This window comes from Oryza sativa, chromosome 10, assembly GCF_034140825.1.
Source record: "Oryza sativa Japonica Group chromosome 10, ASM3414082v1".
Lineage (NCBI taxonomy): Eukaryota > Viridiplantae > Streptophyta > Magnoliopsida > Poales > Poaceae > Oryza > Oryza sativa.
The window spans coordinates 16,465,085-16,484,920 of record NC_089044.1 but is presented as its reverse complement, the minus strand read 5'-3'; the positions used below and the strand labels follow the sequence as shown (position 1 = coordinate 16,484,920).

The following is a 19,836-nucleotide window of genomic DNA, read 5'->3' as shown; positions in this document are numbered from 1 at the left end:
ATTTCTTTGAGATGTGAGACGGGCGTGTACACATGGTAGCTCTGCGTGATTTTATACTAGAGCTGTGAGCACATCAAAGTTAATTAAAATTTTGTAATCAAACTCAATCTAATCCCACAATTACCTCTACACAGTTAAGTAGCCGGATCTCTTTCCCTGCATGAATGACCAGCCAAGCATATACGCAAAGAATACACGCGCGTTGCTACGTGTAGGCAAGTTCTTTCCTTTGCGGTCGCGGATTTCAGCTGGAAACGCGCCCGTGTGTCACGCAGCAGCTACGAGCTCCGTACAGGAGGTTGGGCCGAAATTTTGTTTTAGAAATTGTTTAGGGTGGCATTGGGCTGTGCGAGGCATGCATAAGTTTGTTTGGACCTGTGTCAAAAGTTGTGGTACTGTACTTGTGTAATGTAATTATATTGAATCGGACAAGAAAGCACTACTACAACACTGATTATCCCGTGCGCATTAAACGATTTTTGCGTGTGGGTGGGCGGCCCGCATGCACCCAAGTGTCTAAGAAAATCGTGATTTTCGCATGCGGGTGGCGCCCCTGCACGCGAAAATCGGATTTTCACTAGGTCGCCTGCACGAAAAAACAAAAATCCGGAAAAAAAATTCAATAAAATAAAAACCCTCCTCGTCGTCGTCGGCGCCCGCCTCCCACCGACCTCCGCCGGATCCGCGCTCCCCTCCGACCGCACCAATGCTGACGCCCCTCCCCTCTGCTGGATCTAGGGAGGGGAGTCGGATCCCGCGCGGGGGAGGGCGGCTGGCCGCCGGATCCGTGGCGGGGACAGCCGCCGCGTGCCGTATCCCGTGCATCCACTGTCGTCACACGCCGCCGTCGCTGTCGCCATGGGCCGCCGCCGTCGCCTACACCCGCCGCCCGCCATCGGCGTTGTCGCCGCGGTAGGAGAGGATAGAGGAGTGAGGAGAGGATAGGAGAGGCACGTGTGAGAGAGAGAAGACGCGTGAGATAATAAAAAAGAGAGAGGGGACCGAGGCGCATGGAAAAAAGGGGAAATTTCGAAGTGGGTAGGAGGGAAAAGAGGGATGAGTATTTTTACGTGCGGTTCTCTTAATATGTCCGCATAGGAAAATCAGTTTATTTTCCTGTGTGGTCCATTTAAGAGGACCGCACGGGAAAATTCGATTTCCCGTGCAGGCAACAGCCTGCGCCCAGGTCCCCCTATTTTTCTGTGCGGTTTTACTTACGAACCGTTTGGAAACAAAAGGGGGCAGCGTCCAGAAAAATCAATTGTGTAATAGTGAAGCTCAAAATTATTATCATAAGATATATGTAACTATATCCGACTCTCGTTAACAAATATCATATATCGGTGCTCGTCATCAATTTGGATCATATGTATCGTGCTCTTTGCATTTGGCCATTAAGATCTATATCATGTCAGTTTTTATAACAAATGGTATCAAAGCTAACTGAACTTAACATTCACACTTTCATATCCTTAGACCGAGCAAATGATAGTACGAGAAATCCATTGTGACATAGATTTCCATATATTCGCATTGAATCACTCGAAGATGTTACCTAATAGTACTCACTGTTCCTCATCTTTAATAACATAATTTCATATATCTGCATTATAACAACTTATAGATCTTGGACATATCATATCATCCCGCCAACTCATAATTTAACTGGTATGTTGCCACCAAGTTGCTACAAAGGAATTCAGTTTTGCTTGACAAGATGACTGCTAGGATGGAAGAGATGGTGAAAGTACTGTTGTAGGTGGAGTTTCGAGGAAGAAGTTATAGAGAAAATGAAAGCAACGAGTGATAGGCTTGTCGAGTAGCTCGTGAGAGCAGCAAAAGGAAGCAAGTCAAGTCTGAGTACATGGAGGTTCGCATGTGAATAAATTCAAATTGAAATGGCATATTCATCAATATGAAGTTTGTTTTAGACTGTGTCGGATATAGTTGCAGAGTTGTTAAATAAATCGGGACTTGAAGTTGTAATAGGTGTAAGATAGAATTAGGATTGGACTATGTTTTGGTATCTCTCTTAAATAGAGAGAATACATGTTACCGTATGGCTGCAACAACATAGGTGGGGATACGAGTGGTGGGTGGCCTAGCTAGATCGGGGAGGAACGCTCTCAATCATTGCTCTGGGGATGTAGGTGTTGGCTGAACCTTGTTAACAAATGCCATGCCTCAGTGTCATCATTGTCTGATATGATTTTCTTGCGTGTTCAGATACTGATGTCTATGTCGGTTGTTGAGGTATAACAACGCACATGGTTTTTCTTTTACGCCATTTTGTAGTGCCGTGGAATAGAAAAACACCATGCTAAAAATGTCGATGTATCGAAAATGTTCGATTTTAAAAAAAAGTTTCATGAGGTCTTTCAAATATTTTTTTAGGAAAATATTCAATAAAAATATAAAAACTAATTCAAATCCAAGATAGATAAATTAAAATGATAATGTTTTGATTAGGACATTCCAACACTTTTCTTGTTCTAGGACAATGTGCATATGATCCAAATTCAAGAATATAATAGTTAACGAAATATGTCGAAACATATTTTTTTCTACTTTATTTATACTATGTCATGTATGTTAATATTAAATATGATCATATAGAGAACACAATAAAAATAAATTACAGTATAATCTGAATCAGAATTTTTTATTATTTACCATTGGATACGCACGCTTCATAGCTTTTGACGACATTTCATTTGTCCAATCGAATCGTCGATCAGTCATGCTGCGCCGTCCATATGTTTCCACTGCTCGGCGCCACGACACCGTAACCACGATCACCGTTGCCACTTGCCAGTCACCACCGCTCTGCCGCTCCGGATATCGGTTGTTTTTAACTTTATCTGATATCCTAATTATGTTCTAATTCGACTCAACGTATTTGAATATATTCCAATTTATTATAATTTTACACTTTACACCCTTTGCTCAACTAATCTCAATGACCCAAAAGTTAGCCCAAATAAAAGAGAAGAAGAAAAGACGAAACACGAGAAAAAGAAAAATTTTCTCGTGCCCGTTTCTCCGCGCTTCGCTTCCCCCGTCGGTTCCTTCCTGCCCATCTCCGCTCCCTCCATCCATCCATCCCCCACCTCCGCTCTCTAGGGTTTCTCCCCCGCCTCCTCCCCCCCAATCTCGCCGCCGCGATGGTCTCCGGCGCGGCGCATTCGGCCTCCACCAGTGGCGGCGGCGGGGGGAGCGAGGGCTCCCCCACCGGCCGCGCCGCGCCGGGCATGCAGGGCGGCGGCAGCGCCGCCACGCCCGCCGCCTCGGCCTCCGCGTCCACGCCGGCCAGCGAGACCACCGTCGCCCGCCGCCTCGACGGCCTCGACATCCAGGGCGACGACGCGCCCTCGTCGCAGCCCGCCACGAGGTCCGTGAAGAAATCTGCCGATGCATCGTTTCAGGCTCTCAGTTGCTCGGGGTTGACTCGCCCCTTGGGGCTGGTCTGGTCAGGATTTCCTGGCGGGGGTGGGGATTGGGATCCTCCGTGGTCTGTGATGGGGTTTATGGTTGCGAGGATCGGCAGTGTACCGAGCTGCATTTGCTCGGCAACTAAGATTCGGTTCTGAGTATAATGCTGTAGCTTGTTTGTTGTTGAAAATTGATGCGATGGTAATGAATGAGAGTGCTGCTAAGATATGATGCTGAACTTGAGCAAAGTGTTATGATTGCTTTGTATTGAGCATGTTTACACAAGCCATGGGAAATTGTTGTTTCATATTCTCAAGTTAACTTTTGGATTTAGGTATCAAACTAGTATAACAGGAATTCCACCAGTTATTTGACTATGGTGCCTTCCGCTGTCTGTCGTACATGGTGGTTGCTAGTTGTGTTCTCTACAGAATGTGCTGACCAATATAATTAACATCAATGTGCATAGCACTTCCATAGTCCACAGAAGTATTTGCTATTTCTCGTTTATCTTTGATCAAAGCCACTTCCATGCTGGTTTACTTAGAACTACATATTTATATGTTGTTTGTTGTACTGTTGTTGCTTGCTAGCTTAAGCTGATTCACATCTAGCAACATTTAAAGAACATAAATTGGTTCTGTTTTCCGTCATCGTGAAATTTTTATTTTTTGTTTCTTTGTGTATCACTGTTAATAAATTTCATAGTACACTTGTGATGAAAAGATGCCTCTCCTTTTGTGATGCAGCAAGAAGAAAAAAAGGGGGCCTGGAACACGTGCAACGGGCCCTGACAAGGGTGGCCGTGGATTGCGCCAATTTAGTATGAAAGGTGACGAATAGTTTTCTAGCTCACTAATATATTTGTGATGTTCATCTCCATATTGATTTACATGGAACATAACCTTAAGGCAATTGACAGATATTACTATAATCATTTAAATGCAACTGGTGCAGAAGCATCTTTTGCTGAATATTTTCAAATCAGACATGCATTTTGCTATTTGAGAGCACTATTTTAGTTAGTTTTACTTCACCATGTGCTAGCATTAACAGTTGTAATGGAGTGTTTCATTTGTTCTTACCAGTTTGTGAGAAAGTTGAAAGCAAAGGGAGAACAACCTACAACGAGGTATTGTGTTCATATTACTTTGTAAACTGTACTTGTCTTATTTTTAACATGGTTAACTGTAGTGTTATAAAAGGCGTTAGCTGCTAAGTGGGTACTTATCCTGGCTGATGCATCTGTCTTTTCCCAAAATCTGAAAAATCAGCTTTGCTGTTTTGTCTCATCTGTTCTAAACTTAGCATGAAGCCAAGCCAAAGGATATTCATCTTGTTTTGGTGAGATTGAATCCAATTATCTAGTTTATCTTAGGTGTTGCTACATGTTACATAGGGTGATTATACGGTCATAAAATGTATTGGCTGGTTCCAACGACAGCACTTGTTTGGTTCTTTTTATTATTATTTGTGTTTAAACAATAATATATGTATGGATTGTCTTTTTCAGGTGGCAGATGAGCTTGTAGCTGAGTTTGCAGACCCCAACAATAATTTTGCATCACCTGATCCTGACAACCCTAACACAGTTAAGAAATATGACTACTCTCCTTTGTCACTTTTATGCTATATTTTATCTGTAATGCTGATTATGTGAATGCAACACAGCCACAATTTGATGAGAAAAATATACGACGAAGGGTTTATGATGCATTGAATGTCCTGATGGCTATGGATATTATATCTAAGGATAAAAAGGAAATTCAGTGGAAGGGCTTGCCTCGGACAAGTATGAGCGATGTTGAAGAATTGAAGGTTGTCTTCTTGCATCTAATCCTTTATGTTTACTGACATTTCTTTTTTTTCCCCTGGCTGCTCCCTTGATAAATTTATACAAATTTTACAGACAGAGATCATCGGACTGAAAGGTAGGATCGACAAGAAAAATGCATATTTGCAGGAGTTAGAAGATCAAGTAAGGATATTTTCTTCTATCTAATGTTACGAATCTACTTAAAAGTGCTTAGTTCTGAATCTTTTTCCTAGCTGCAGTTGAATATTCTTAAAGCTACTAATAATATAAACATTTTAACTCTGCCTTGAATGGTTAAGTCATCAGTGCCAATGGACAATGTGTAGGGAAAGGTGCCCCCTGATACTCTACAGTTTGCATGAAAACTTAAGGAAATAACCAAATCTTCTCTTTTTGTTCTTTCTGATATCAGAAATGAATGCAAAAGATGTTTAATCGATTACTGCTGTACGGGTGTGCTGCTTGAGTATCTATGTTTGAGAGTGCTGATTACCGACCACTTTACATATGAACCAAATTCAGTATGTTTTAACTCTTGTCAGTGTTGGTCATGGGCAACAACAGCACACCACATTAAAGTCATTGTCTCCAACAACTCATTAATGCCTGTTGTCATAAATGTGTTCATGATAATGTATTAAAATTTTATTTCCCAACCATGGACTGAACAAATATAGTATGTTTTAAACAGAAAGGGCTGATTTAATTTTGAGTAATGGTAGAAGCCTATAACTTTACTCGAAGCTAGGATAATAAATGGTTTAAAACTCTCTGATCAAATGGTGTTGCCAACTTAGCCATTTGATTTTATTTATCTCTCATGTTGCCTCACCATGATGGATCTTACAGACGTTGCTTTTTTTTTTTCTTTTGTATTTAAGTTTGTAGGTCTTCAAAACTTGGCACAGCGAAACGAGCAGCTTTATGGTTCAGGAAATGCTCCTTCAGGAGGAGTGGCATTGCCATTTATATTGGTGCAGGTATAGGAAATGTTATCTTATTCCCCAGTCCTCACTCAGATATCGGCCTAGACAAACCCTTATGTTTGATTTCCTGAGCTGATTTGATTAGCTTTTTTCCATATGAATTGAAAGTAATGTAGGTGTTACTTCAGCCCTTGTGAAAACAAAACAAAACGACAATGAATGAACGAAATCACCTAGTCAGGCCAATTTCTAGTGTCCACTTATGGCTTGTAATATTTGGCCAATCTGCTTTTGGTACCCTAATTTTGAGATTCTAGACCATTTGGATAATGACACTGGGATGCCAAGTTCAAATCCTGTTATATCTTAAGCCAGACCTGGTTGGACCTATGACTTATATAATTATTGTCCAAAATTTCGGAGCAGTACCATTAGACATGTGCATATTCTTAGCTAATTATGAATTGAATATATTTTATGAAGTATTAATTGCAAGAGCCATCAATTAGTTGTAGGAGCAGCATTCTTGGTCAACTTTGCGGCTTTGCCTTCCCTGTTTCCGTTTTCTTTACAGCTTAACTTTCCATGCAATTGCTTTTCAATTTTATTGTGTATATTCTGCCATCATTTATTTATTTTATAATCACAGACTAAGTGACAGACTGACAGCTTTTTTTTTTCCTGTAGACACGTCCTCATGCTACAGTAGAAGTGGAGATATCAGAAGATATGCAGCTGGTGCATTTTGATTTCAATAGGTAAGACAAGAATATCTAATGCGTTCTCCCTAACATATGCATCGTACAAATTTCAGCTGGTGATGAACTTTCACTTTAGTACAGGTTTTCTTACTATTTTTGTACAACGTTTTAAACTATACATTTTTTCTATGCAAAGTTTTAAACAACTATTCACAAAAGCATAAACAGCTAGTCATTTTTCTGATCTTAATTACATTCATTTTCTGTTTTGAATTTATCCCTTATGAGGAAAATGAGATTTGACAAATCTTGACATTCTGTTGCATAATTCTGTTTGTTGGTCATGAATTTCTCTTAATGATTTGCTACTGTCTAATAGCTTGGTTGAAAGGTTGAAACTATGGTCCTTATAGTTGTAAGCAGTGTGGCAATGAGTCCTTATATTTGTAAGCAGTGTGGCAATGAGTCTCAGCGCTTGTAGTCCTATGCAACTATCATACAGCCCATTGTCAAAAAAGTGGGCAGATCCATTGATCATTATTTACTAATCAATCTGATATCAAAGAGAATGCTTGGTTGCTGAGATGGTAGCTTGTGTCTACATTTCGTCATGATCAGCCTATATAACTAGCTGATGAACCCCCTTTTCATCTTCTGCAATTTTTCTGTTTGCATTTTACGAGCGGTGCAAAATTAGGTGATTACCACTAAATCTTCATGACTGAATAACGAGTGACACATGTTTCTGAAAATGCAGCACTCCATTTGAACTGCATGACGATTCCTTTGTACTGAAAGCATTGGGGTTCTCTGGCAAAGAACCAGATGATACGCAAGCCTGGGTTGGAAATGGAGGTGAGTGCTCAACCACACCTATCTATCATCAATCACCCCAAGTTGCGAGGCCAAACGGAGTTAGACTACCAACATCGCCCCCTATTCCCGGTATACTTAAAGGGCGTGTCAAGCATGAACATTAGGGGTTACTATGATTTGTTGATGGTGTGAGGTACTTGGTTTATTTGTTACTCCCCAATTTTCCCTTTTTGTAACTTTACATGTAGAAAGAGCCTGTACATTAGATCAATGGGGGAAAAATGGCGGGTCTAGTTTAGTTTCACTGGTAGAAGATCGATGGGCATGTTGACAAACCATATGCCTAACTTAACTTGTAGGATTCAGCTTTCTGGTTTTTAGTAAACTCAATATTGTACTAATGTAATTGTGAAGTACTGTCTCATCAATAGTCATCTTATTTAGGATGAACATTCCTGGAGATTCAATAGTCATCTTATTTAGGATGAACATTCCAGGAGATTCCAGGCTGCTCTTGTCATATTTGTACTGGACAGGAGGAATTTATAGGCCAGATTGCGATGAAGTTAAGTTATACGTAACTTAAATCCTTGTCTTGTCTGCGCCATCTCGTGTGATGCTCGAGGAAAGCTAGCATCTATAGTGTTAAAACCCTTTTAGACGAACATCGAAGTAAAATCAAATCGTTGTGCCAGTGTTGTTTATGGAATCGTTTTCGTTTGGAAAACTAAGTTTTTGTCCACGTACAACTGGGAGCAACCATGCTTTGAGATAGAACTGTCTCTAACAGGCCAGATGGATCTTGTGGCTACGTAATGAACAGCCAAACAATTAATCATGGGAAAGGAGGGCAACTGCAAATACATAGAAAATATCGAACTGTATACACCATTAAGTGGAAAGATATTTGTTACCAACTGATGTGCATCAATCGGTGTCGCTGTCTTGGACAGCAGCCTGAATTAGCATCTATCTTGTGGCTCGGTGCGAATGAATTTTAAACCCTTCACCATTTCCACGTGTCCCTTACATGTCATCTAAACAATATGTCAAGTTATGAAAAATGGTACTTCCTCCGTTTCATAACGTACACTATGAAACAGAGGAACTATGTGAATAGGTGATACGTCACTTTCATAAATATATAGGTTGGAATATGACTTCTATAATTGGGTAAATGCGTATATTCACGGTGAAAACACTAGCACTCTGCCTTCTATAATTGGGTTGCAAATTAACTATCAGCACGTTGGTTTGGAGACAAGTACGTTAGGAGATAAAAGATTGGTAAATTACACCTAAAAGGATAATTTGCTAAAGGATACTTTTGGCTCAATTGGAGACATAAACTTAAAAAAAGACGAGAATACCACTAGGAACACGAGCTTCAAACATGGTGTTAGAGTAAAATTTTAGAAATTATGCAACTCTAAATTTACCATCACCCAAATACATCACAAGCATATATCATATTTTATTTTCATTCCAACCTCACCTTAAAAACTTTTGACCCAAGGGGCATTGTCATCTTTTTGAAAAAATTCTCTATCTCCAATTAAGCCGAAAGTATCCTTCAGAAAGTTAATCTTTCTAGAGTCTCTTTTAGTCATGACATGTTTTTACAATGTCTACTAACAAATTACACAAATTTCGAGTGTCACTAGCAAATTTTGTCTAAAAGATCAGTTCAAGTCGTGTTACCATGTGTTTTGCACCTAGTCAGTCAACTCCAACTGCTGTGTGTGGTCCGTAATTGATCAAAGAAAATATCACCCAGGGTGAATAGCGTCTTGACCTGAATAGCACCCCAACTCCCTAAGATTCAAAGTTCAAATCTTTATAGAAGCGAATTTCACATTGGATTATTTGAGGGTTAAGTGAGTAAGTTCTCTGTTTGATAGTCTAAGTTCCTAATTTAAAAAAGCTGCATGTATCCCGTTGGATGTAGATGCACCTTTCTCTTAAAAAAAACAGGGGTCCCCTCTTCACTGACATTATAAGCCACTCACATGTTAAGGATGGCATAAAATCAAATGCGGCGTTATTCATGCTTCTGCTTATAGAAAGTGTACTATAGTTGTGTACTCCCTCCGTCCCATAAAAAACTAACCTAGTACTGGATGTGACACATCCTGGTACTACGAATCTGAACAAACCTCTGTCCAGATTCATTGTACTAGAATATGTCACATCCAGTCTTAGATTCGTTTTTTTAAGGACGGAGGTCCTACTGGGAGTAACTTAAGTAATTTATCAAGAAGGTAGTAGCTACTAGCTCCTCGCAATACCATGGAGGACAAGCTGCTGCTGCTGCTGGCTCTGGCCGTGTCGGTGCTCGTCGCCGTCGTCATCTCCAAGCTGGTATCATATGCCACCAAGCCAAGGCTCAACCTGCCGCCGGGGCCATGGACGCTGCCGGTGATCGGCAGCATCCACCACCTCGTGGGGAGCCACCCCATCCACCGCTCGATGCGCGCGCTCGCCGAGAAGCACGGGCGCGACCTCATGCAGGTCTGGCTCGGCGAGCTTCCCGCGGTGGTCGTGTCGTCGCCGGAGGCGGCGCGGGACGTCCTCCGGAGCCAGGACCTCGCGTTCGCCGACCGCTACGTCAGCACCACCATCGCCGCGATCTACCTCGGCGGCCGGGACCTCGCCTTCGCGCCCTACGGCGAGCGGTGGCGGCAGCTGCGGAAGCTCTGCACGCAGCGGCTGCTGACCGCGGCGCGGGTGAGGTCGTTCCGGTGCGTCCGCGAGGAGGAGGTGGCGCGCCTCGTGCGCGACCTGGCGGCCTCCGCCGCCGCCGGCGAGGCCGTGGACCTCACCGCGAGGGTGGCCGAGCTCGTCAACGACGTCGTGGTGAGGTGCTGCATCGGCGGGCGCCGGAGCAGGTACCGCGACGAGTTCCTCGACGCCCTCCGCACCGCGCTGGACCAGACGACGTGGCTCACCGTCGCCGACGTCTTCCCGTCGAGCAAGCTGGCGCGGATGCTCGGCACGGCGCCGCGGAAGGCTCTCGCTTCCCGCAAGAAGATGGAGCGCATCCTGGAGCAGATCATCCAAGAACGGAAGCAGATCAAGGAGAGGAGCACCGGCGCCGGCGCCGGCGCCGACGACGAGGCGGCGGCGGCCGGAAACGAGTGCTTTCTGGACGTGCTGTTGAGGCTGCAGAAGGAAGGCGACACACCGATCCCAATCACAAACGAAACCATGATGTTGCTTCTACACGTAAGGATTAATTGCTTCTATATACCTCCTTTATCTAAAAATACTTAAAAACAAAGGAAGGTACTCCCTCCGTTTCATAAACGCTTTAATTTAATCTAGTATGAAAAAACATGGTAACATTTTCATACAAAACAAAAACATAGTATTAAAATGCATTCAATATTAAATTTAGTGGGACTAATTTGGTGTTATGATAGTTGCTATATTTCTCTAAAGATTTGATCAAACCTACTTAAGTTTGACATAAAAAAGAGTAAAAGAGAGACTTATAGCGTGGAATGCAGTGGATAGTTTTTTCAATTAATTTTTCAGTCGGTTTCTTACTTCATTCCACAATGAGTGTAATTCTAATGTTTAAATTTTATCCAACAAAGAGCAGCTTGTCCCATCAACCACTTCTCACTTAAAATTAATTTCTTTCCTTTTACCTAACCACGTACTCTCCCACAGATTTTTTTTAAAAAAACAATACGATTTTAATGAAAAATCGCAAAAATATAGGTCGGTTAGGCGAAATCGTACGTTTAGCACCCTGTCGAATAACCGTGGTTCGACAGGGTACCCTATCGAACAACTGCGGTTCGACAGGTACCTATTGGACTGCCACACTTTGACAGGCTAGTTGGTCCAAGAAAAAAAAAAGTACTTGCTACAGTACCTGGCAGGGACATATCCAACGGGCAGTGTTCGATAGGGGCGTGGCTACAGTGACACTACAATGTTTTTTTCTATTTTTAAAATTATTTAATCACATGTCGAACCGCGGTTGTTCGATAGGTACCCTGTCGAACCGGTGCTAAACTTGCGATTTCGTCTAACCGATATATATTTTTGCTATTTTTCATTAAAATCGTATTATTTCCCAAAAAAAAATTCCTCTCCCACCGATAGCCCATCCGTATTAAATAATGATATATATGTCATTTCCCTTCTCTACTAATTTTCCTTTTGAATCTTAGAACTGCTCTTTGTCGTAGTACATAGTAGTATTTGCCAGGAATAACGTGAAAAATTACAAATTTAAATAACATGAATGGAAATTGTAGTTTTAGTTTTTACTGTCTCTCTTCTGTTAACCTTGACACAGCATTATTTTTTCCAGTTTATAATTTTCTTATTTTATAATGGCAAGAGGACTCAAATGAATGTACTCATATTTAATTTCAAGTTAGAATTAGAACATTGCTTGTTTAACCACAAGGAAAAATATGTGCCAATTGATAAACATATATATGGTCCTAATCGTTAGAAGATCATCACTGTGTTGTATCCTCGTTCAATTAGAATGAGGTTTATGTGGCCTATGAGAGCTGTGTACACATCATCTTGCTAGTTTATCCAGAGTGAAACCAACTTATATGAGCTTGTCCCTCCAATCATATCACTTCGGGGTTAATTCTATTACACAAGGCGAGAACAAAAGCGTAAGTGTGGTGATATTGAGTGGGCTGGCTATTGGATGGACTGGGTTGTGCGGTTCCAAAGGATGGATTGTACACACCTTGAACAAATTTATTTAATGCTCAAATAATCTCTTTTGAAATTAAAATTACAGTTACTTAATATGAGGTGTAAGAAATCTAGAATAATTAGTAATACAATTCTAGGTTATTTGTCCACAAATTTAGGTGAGTGAGGGGGTAAGAAACCTAGCTAGAAATTCCATAGTGGTGGATGCGTATTTATAAAGTGACTGATGCGCAATATTTTTATTGTTGTTATTATTATTATTATTTCTTTTCTGAAAAGCTACTAATCCAAACAAAAGTTATACATTCTCATTCTAAAGTGCAGTTTATAAAATCTGAGCACATAAAGTAGCTAGACTGCTACTACTATTTACTACTGTTAGGCTGAGTTCTTTCCCAACTCACCTCCCTCGTTTTCTACGCACACGCTTTTCAAACTGCTAAATAGTGCTTTTTTTTTAAAAAAAAAATTCTCTATGAAAGTTGCTTTAAAAAATCATATTGATCTATTTTTCAAAAAGAAAATAAATACTTAATTAATCTCATGTGCTAATGGACCACTCTATTTTCCGTGCACAAGAGATTTGTTCTCAACACACCCAAACGAACACAGCCTTAATTGCAGAATATGAAATTTGTGGGCTAGTATACCTCTCATCAACGCCCAACTCTAGCTCCAAAAGAATTTCCAGAGCTATATAGACACGTATACCTTAAAGAATTACTGGAGCCAATAATTTCTCAAATAGTAGTAACAAACATAATGTATGTTTGCTGAAGCCCCTCAAAGTAAGAAAAAGAAGTCTAACTTAGACAAACGTAAAAGTGCATCTTTTATAACCATACAATTATAATAGATAAAAAAAGTTATATTGTATAAGGGTTGCAAGCTAGGTACATGATATATATACTTGTGTATGTCTGGACTGTATATTCTACAAATTTATATGATTCATTGATAATCAAGAATCATGGTACTGATAAATAACAAAATCACTGCAGAACATGTTTTCAGCAGGCAGCGAAACATCTAGCACCACTCTAAACTGGACTATGGCAGAGCTCATCAAGTCACCAAGAGTAATGGCGAAGGTGCATGATGAGGTGAGGCAAGCCTTTCAGGGAAAGAACACTATTACCGATGATGATGTTGCCAAATTGAGCTATCTTAAAATGGTAACCAAAGAGTCCTTGAGAATGCATTGCCCAGTGCCGCTCTTAGGCCCCCGAAGATGTCGTGAGACATGCAAGGTTATGGGTTATGATGTGCCCAAGGGCACTATCGTGTTTGTGAATGCATGGGCAATATGTAGGGATTCAAAGTATTGGAAGAGTGCCGAGGAGTTTAAGCCAGAGCGGTTTGAAAACATAAGTATAGACTATAATGGAAATAACTTTGAATTCCTTCCATTTGGATCTGGCCGTAGAATATGTCCAGGTATAACTCTTGGTATGGCCAACGTAGAATTCCCCTTGGCTAGTTTGCTTTACCATTTTGATTGGAAACTTCCTAATCAAATGGAGCCTGAGGAAATCGATATGAGAGAGGCACCTGGACTTGTTGGGCCTAAACGCACCAGCCTATATTTGCACCCTGTTACTCGTGTTGCTCCAAGCAGTGTTTAGGTGGCAACACATACATATCTGAAGTAATGCTATCATAGTATGTTGCCTTTTCTCCCTTCTATCGAAGTTGATGGGACATATCCCCAATTATCGCAATAAATTTGGATATCTAAATTGCTGTTTACATTTCAAATTCGCTAAATTTGTATTGTGCGGAGGGTATATACCATGTCAAACCTCAAATTTGTACTCAGTGTATATGTATTTTGATAAGGGCGCCTTTTGGACGCAATTTCGCAATGTACACCAAGAAATATTACTACATGAAAAGACAAGGTTTGTATACTTACGTGTAATTGGATATGAGTGTGTATGTTAAAAATTGATTAAATTTCACTTTGTGCCATTTTTATTAGCCAAGATTCACAATAGACTAGGGGTAAATCAATCTTTTCACTTAACAACACATATGTATACCATCCTTTGCACTTTTGGACCAGGGTTAGATAAGATTGCTATTACGGTCCTTAAATACCAAATATGACTGTCAATTCATGCATAAAAGCAAATAAAATGAAATACCAAACCTAGTGGTAGGGTTTATTACTAACCATTTCCACTAGAATTGTGTGCACGCAATTTTGTATGAAGATAACCCGCCATTTGAAGGAACACACCTCCGTCCGATCAGACGCAAGTATGTGGATCGAAGGGCCCACAAGTTGACCAAATTACCTCAAAATGAGTCAAACACTCTGTACCTACACCATGACTCAACGGACAACATTCTAGCCAAATGGGAGGATGAAAGGAGACATGGGGGATCGACCGAACTCGTGGTGAGCCCTCTCTGGCCGAACTAACGTAGGGAGTTCCCCACCACCTTCCTAAGTTCATCTGGGTCTACATGATTGAAGACGCCGGACTAGGGGTCAGCCAAATCGACCTTGGCCCAATGGCCCCCTCATCATGGCCCTCCACGTGGCAGCTCCTAATTGAATGCCAATGACAGTTGTGGGTGAAACCGATCTCCACAACCTTTACAACTGCACTATCCGGTTTTCAAGTTTAGGGGGTAATTCGGTTAGCTACAATAGTTCAAGGTAATTTGGACTTTTTCGTAATTATATTTGGTGTTATACAGTTATGTGCAAAGTTAGGCTTGTCCCTTTTACGCTGTCAAACTTTGATTAATAAAGATGGCCTAAAGCAATATTTAATTTTTGAAAACTCATCGGATTTTTTAGCTAATCAGGTGCCACACGGTTTGGTTACGTTATTATTTTCAAATTTTGCTATAAGACACCAAAGATTTGTGTAATTTGTTGATAAACATCGAAAAACGTGTCACGACTGAAAGACAATAAAAAACTAGTAATTTGCTAGAGAACACTTTCGGCTCAATTGGAGAGATAAATTATTAAGAAAGACGAGAATGACTGAGTACCACATGCTTTAAACATGGCATTAGAGTAAAAAAATTAAAAATTACGCAACTCCAAATTTGCCATCAACCTAAGTACATCTCTAGCATCCTTAAGGGCATTCTCATCTTTTTGAAGAATTTCTCTCTCGAATTGAGCCGGGATTGTTATCCAGCAAATTAGGGCATCCCCAATGGAAGCCACGGCTATAAGTGGCCTCACATGAGCCAGGTTGAGATCACACATGAGACACATATCTCTCTATAGAAGACACTCTTAAATGGGCCCTACAAAATCTAAGGCAAATGTTTAAAGGCACTCTAGCCCACAATATATGTGTCCTAATCCATGGAGCCAAATGCACGTTTTTCCTACCCTACCCTTAATTTATTTCAGCCCAAACCAACCACCAGCCTCCTCTTCTCGTTTTCTCCACCGCCCCCCAATACGGCAATACCGCACCCTCTAGCCATCGCCACCCACCCATCCTCCTTCTTTCTCATTTTCTCTGCCGAGCCCAAGAGGACATCTGCACATCGCTATGCCTAGATAGGAGGACAGTGGATGGAGAGAACGAAGAAGGATGGAGCGGCACCCCGACCGGAGGACAGTGGATGGAGAGAAAGAAGAGGATGGAGTGGAAGAAGAGGAAGAGCTCAAGATGGAGTGTGAGGGGGCTGTGCCCAAACTGGAAGACAGCGGATGAGGGGAGCATTTAGTGGCTGAATTAGATGGTACCTGCCATTGCTCACCCTTCCTTCTTCCTCCTCCTTGATCTAGATTTGCTCGCCTTCTTTCTTCATAATCTTCAATCTGATGTGGATGTGGGTTTGTAGTGCGGTGACTGACACGGGTCCACAGAACGGCAGCCTAGGGCAAGAAGAGAAAATGTGTGTGTGTGTGGGGGGGGGGGGGGGACCATGATGTGGGGATGGGACACCGCGCCGGGCTCGCCCCAAAGCATAGCCACATGCCGTGGCTCAGGAAAAGAGAGCCGAGGAACAGACGCGCGTTTCCCTGCTGGGAATCACGCCTCCCTGCAGAGACGCAATTCTAGCTATAAAAGGGATAGGATCTCGACGGCATGAGCCAAGGGTACAAGCTAGGGATAGCCTTAGTAGTTTTTTAGGTATTTTCTAGCCATGACACATTTTACGACATCTACCAGTAAATTTTATAAATTTTGAGTATCTTATAGTAAATTTGTTTCTTTTTTATATATATCACATCAACACGGGTCAGATAAATTAAAGAATAACATATGTCAACGGAGGATACCCGTAAACCGGATATAGAGGGTATTGGGGTACGCTGGTACGAGGATCTACGTAGTACGACATCAAGCAAACAGAAAACAGGGATTATACTAGTTCAGTCCCCTTAGTAGGTAATAGCCCTACTCCAATTGATACGGGATTATATGATGTAAATCACAGATTACAAAGGGAATAGCGGAACTCAATGATACCGACGAGACCGTAGTCGAGTTGGTTCGACTAGATCACCCAGCGACCTGGCTCCGGTAGGCTCCGGCTTCGTAGGTTGTGGTGGTTGTCTTGGCTATGAGATTTGATGCCTTAGGTCCTCCTGGGGGTCCCTTTTATACCGCGGGTCAGGTGGTTTCCAAGTAGTACTCGGAGACATCGGACCCTATACGATACAGTGACGACCCAGTCCTATCCGGGTAGGAATCTTTTCATCTGTGGACTCCGTGATGAATTTCCTTAGCGTATACAGAGAACGCCCGTATACGCGCAGATATACCATATCGGTGTATAGCGTATATCCAAGGGTAGAGAGTATATCTTATCCGTAACCCTGACAACATCCATCCTGCATAATCTATCATCACAGAAAAAGTTGCGAACCTAGATTTTTTCGGCAAGCGTGACAAAAACAGATCGAGATGATGTGAACGTCAAGCAAACCTCGTGCTGTAGAAGAGCACACGACGCCAACAGCTACTGTAAATACGCAGAGAGCCGTACATGGCAAACAAAGCGGAAAGATATTTGTGATTTTTGTCGGTGGTGTGAGGCTGTGAGGTAGGAGTACCATTAACAGTGTGGTTGTATTCATTAACTGGGTATTCATTATGCATCGCTATATCCATACCTAATTTAAATTACCCATTTAAATTTTGAATATGGGGAGGGTATTACCATTTTACCTAATTTATTCATATATCAATTTGCTATATGTAAAACGTGGCTCTAAATTTTTAAAGTCACATTCACATTATAAAATCTTATAAAATTTAACTAAAATATGGAGGGATTATTTGTTATATGAAAGAGAAAATTTGTACAAATTTTGATCCATTTATACATGTAAAATCCACATATTTCTCTTCTGTATCCATTACATTAACCATACCTATTAGATAATACCCATTTAATTTAGGTATAAGTAATCTTTTTTAAGATAGGGATGAATAAAATTAGGTATGGATATGGATTACCCCAGTGGTAGGCCTACGTAGACACGTAGTGGGTTCCCAGGAATCAACCGCCCGATGCGCCCAAGGCCTGGTTCGCGTGCGAGAAGCGCTGTATTTGAGTCTTTGAGACAACGGCGAGTCGACGATGGTGTACTTGTGCGAAGAGCTTCCTTGGGCGTGGAGGAATACGACGCCGTTCCCTCGCCGTAGAGGAGGAACGAAGAAACCCAAGTCCAACAAAGGGGATCGTTTAAAAAGAGATTGTTCATTGGATTGATTAGCTATTTAACTATAAGGATAACTTAATTTTTAACAATTGGATTGATTAGCTATTTAACTATAAGGATAACTTAAATTTTTTTTAAATAAACTGATCAAATACTCCCTCCTTTTCATATTATCAGTCGCTTTAATTTTTTCTAAAATATATTTAGGTTTGATTAAGTTTATAGAAAAATTTAGCAACATTTATAACATGAAATTAGATGCATTAAATGTAACATTGAATATATTTGGATAATATGTTTGTTTTATGTTGAAAATGTTAATATATTTTTCTATAAATTTAGTCAAACTAATAAAAGTTTGAGTCGAAAAAGGTGAAAACGCTTTTGATAAAAAAAGTAAAAACGACTTACAATATGAAACAGAGTAAGTATTTTACTGTCATGACCCGAGGGCATGACGGGATAAACACCACCGGGAGGATAGCCGTGCGGCGTCGGCTCCTAGAGAAGGGATGTAGATTTAGCCTAGGGAGAAGAATATTGTTGGGAGGAAGAGATTAGACCAATTAATGATTGTTGGGAGGAAGAGATTAGACTAATTGATATTCATTGCTTAATTTTTATTTTTGAGAATTACACGTATAACGCAGACACTCATAACGCACGCACACTCACCCCTATAAACGTATGCACGCAAACCCTACCCCCTATGAGCATCTTCAAAGACTGAGCCAGATAAACACCACCGGGAGGATAGCCGTGCGGCGTCGGCTCCTAGAGAAGGGATGTAGATTTAGCCTAAGGAGAAGAACATTGTTGGGAGGAAGAGATTAGACTAATTGATATTCATTGCTTAATTTTTATTTTTGAGAATTACACGTATAACACAGACACTCACAACGCATGCACACTCACCCCTATGAACGTACGCTCGCAAACCCTACCCCCTATGAGTATCTTCGAAGACTAGGCCGAAAAATACTTGAGAGATTGAGGTTACTTGAGAGATTGAGGTACTTCGCTATCGACGGGTATGTCATCTACCACTGAAAGCACAACGCCGTTAAATCCTTGAAAATTCGCTCCCATGGGGAGTCGAACCTAAGACCTCAGGTGCTGCTGAGGCTCTTGTAACCACTAGGCTACAGGCACTTTCGCTATTCATTGCTTAATTGATAATAGATACAATCCCATCCTTATATAGATGGTACAACTTGACCCATAAGTAAGAACTTAATCTTATCTTATTTATAACTTAATTGGTATGGACTGCCTAAGGGCCTCTGCCTTCTAGCCAAATGCCCATAACATTTACAACGAGTGATCTCGGCAAATGCAGTAGAAGAAACTTTTTAAGAAAATGTACGTTTAGAAATGTGGATCAAATAATCTACGATAAGAATTCGATTAAGTGGCTGAAAAGATAATACCCAAGACGGATTCCGTGGTTGAACCGAATGTAGTGAACAGTACGCTATACTTTTATACTGTTCAGCGGTGGAGGCATGGGAAGGTGAGCAGGGGCTTGGCTAGTGATTGCAAATTCGGAATGAAATCCAACAATCTCATATCTCGTTCGAATTTTTTTCCTATTTTTATTTGTGAATTTGGTTAAAGTATATTCAAATTCATTCAAAATACTTTCAAATAATTTCAGCCAACAAAGTACCAAAATTTTGGTAATTTTGATACTCTCCACCAGCAAAAAAAACCCCATTTCAAAAATACAAACCCTAGGCTGGGCCCCTCCCATCATAGAGCGAACTAGAGTAAGGTGCCACTTACTTAATTTAC

At 41.1% G+C, this 19,836-nt stretch overlaps 2 protein-coding genes across 2 annotated transcripts; both read left to right on the top strand.

The window, feature by feature from the left end:
- Positions 1–3,026: 3,026 nt before the first annotated feature.
- On the top strand, positions 3,027–8,213 carry LOC4348723 (transcription factor-like protein DPB). Its single transcript, XM_015759390.3, has 9 exons — positions 3,027–3,391; positions 4,182–4,264; positions 4,521–4,564; positions 4,946–5,023; positions 5,104–5,250; positions 5,342–5,410; positions 6,130–6,228; positions 6,862–6,932; positions 7,633–8,213. Exons 1-9 carry the CDS (start codon positions 3,165–3,167, stop codon positions 7,853–7,855), a joined length of 1,041 nt encoding a protein of 346 aa, XP_015614876.1. The 5' UTR covers positions 3,027–3,164; the 3' UTR covers positions 7,856–8,213.
- Positions 8,214–9,911: 1,698 nt separating this feature from the next.
- LOC112935987 (ent-isokaurene C2/C3-hydroxylase-like) lies at positions 9,912–14,296 on the top strand. Its single transcript, XM_015759389.3, has 2 exons — positions 9,912–10,916; positions 13,388–14,296. Exons 1-2 carry the CDS (start codon positions 9,981–9,983, stop codon positions 14,009–14,011), a joined length of 1,560 nt encoding a protein of 519 aa, XP_015614875.1. The 5' UTR covers positions 9,912–9,980; the 3' UTR covers positions 14,012–14,296.
- Positions 14,297–19,836: the final 5,540 nt, after the last annotated feature.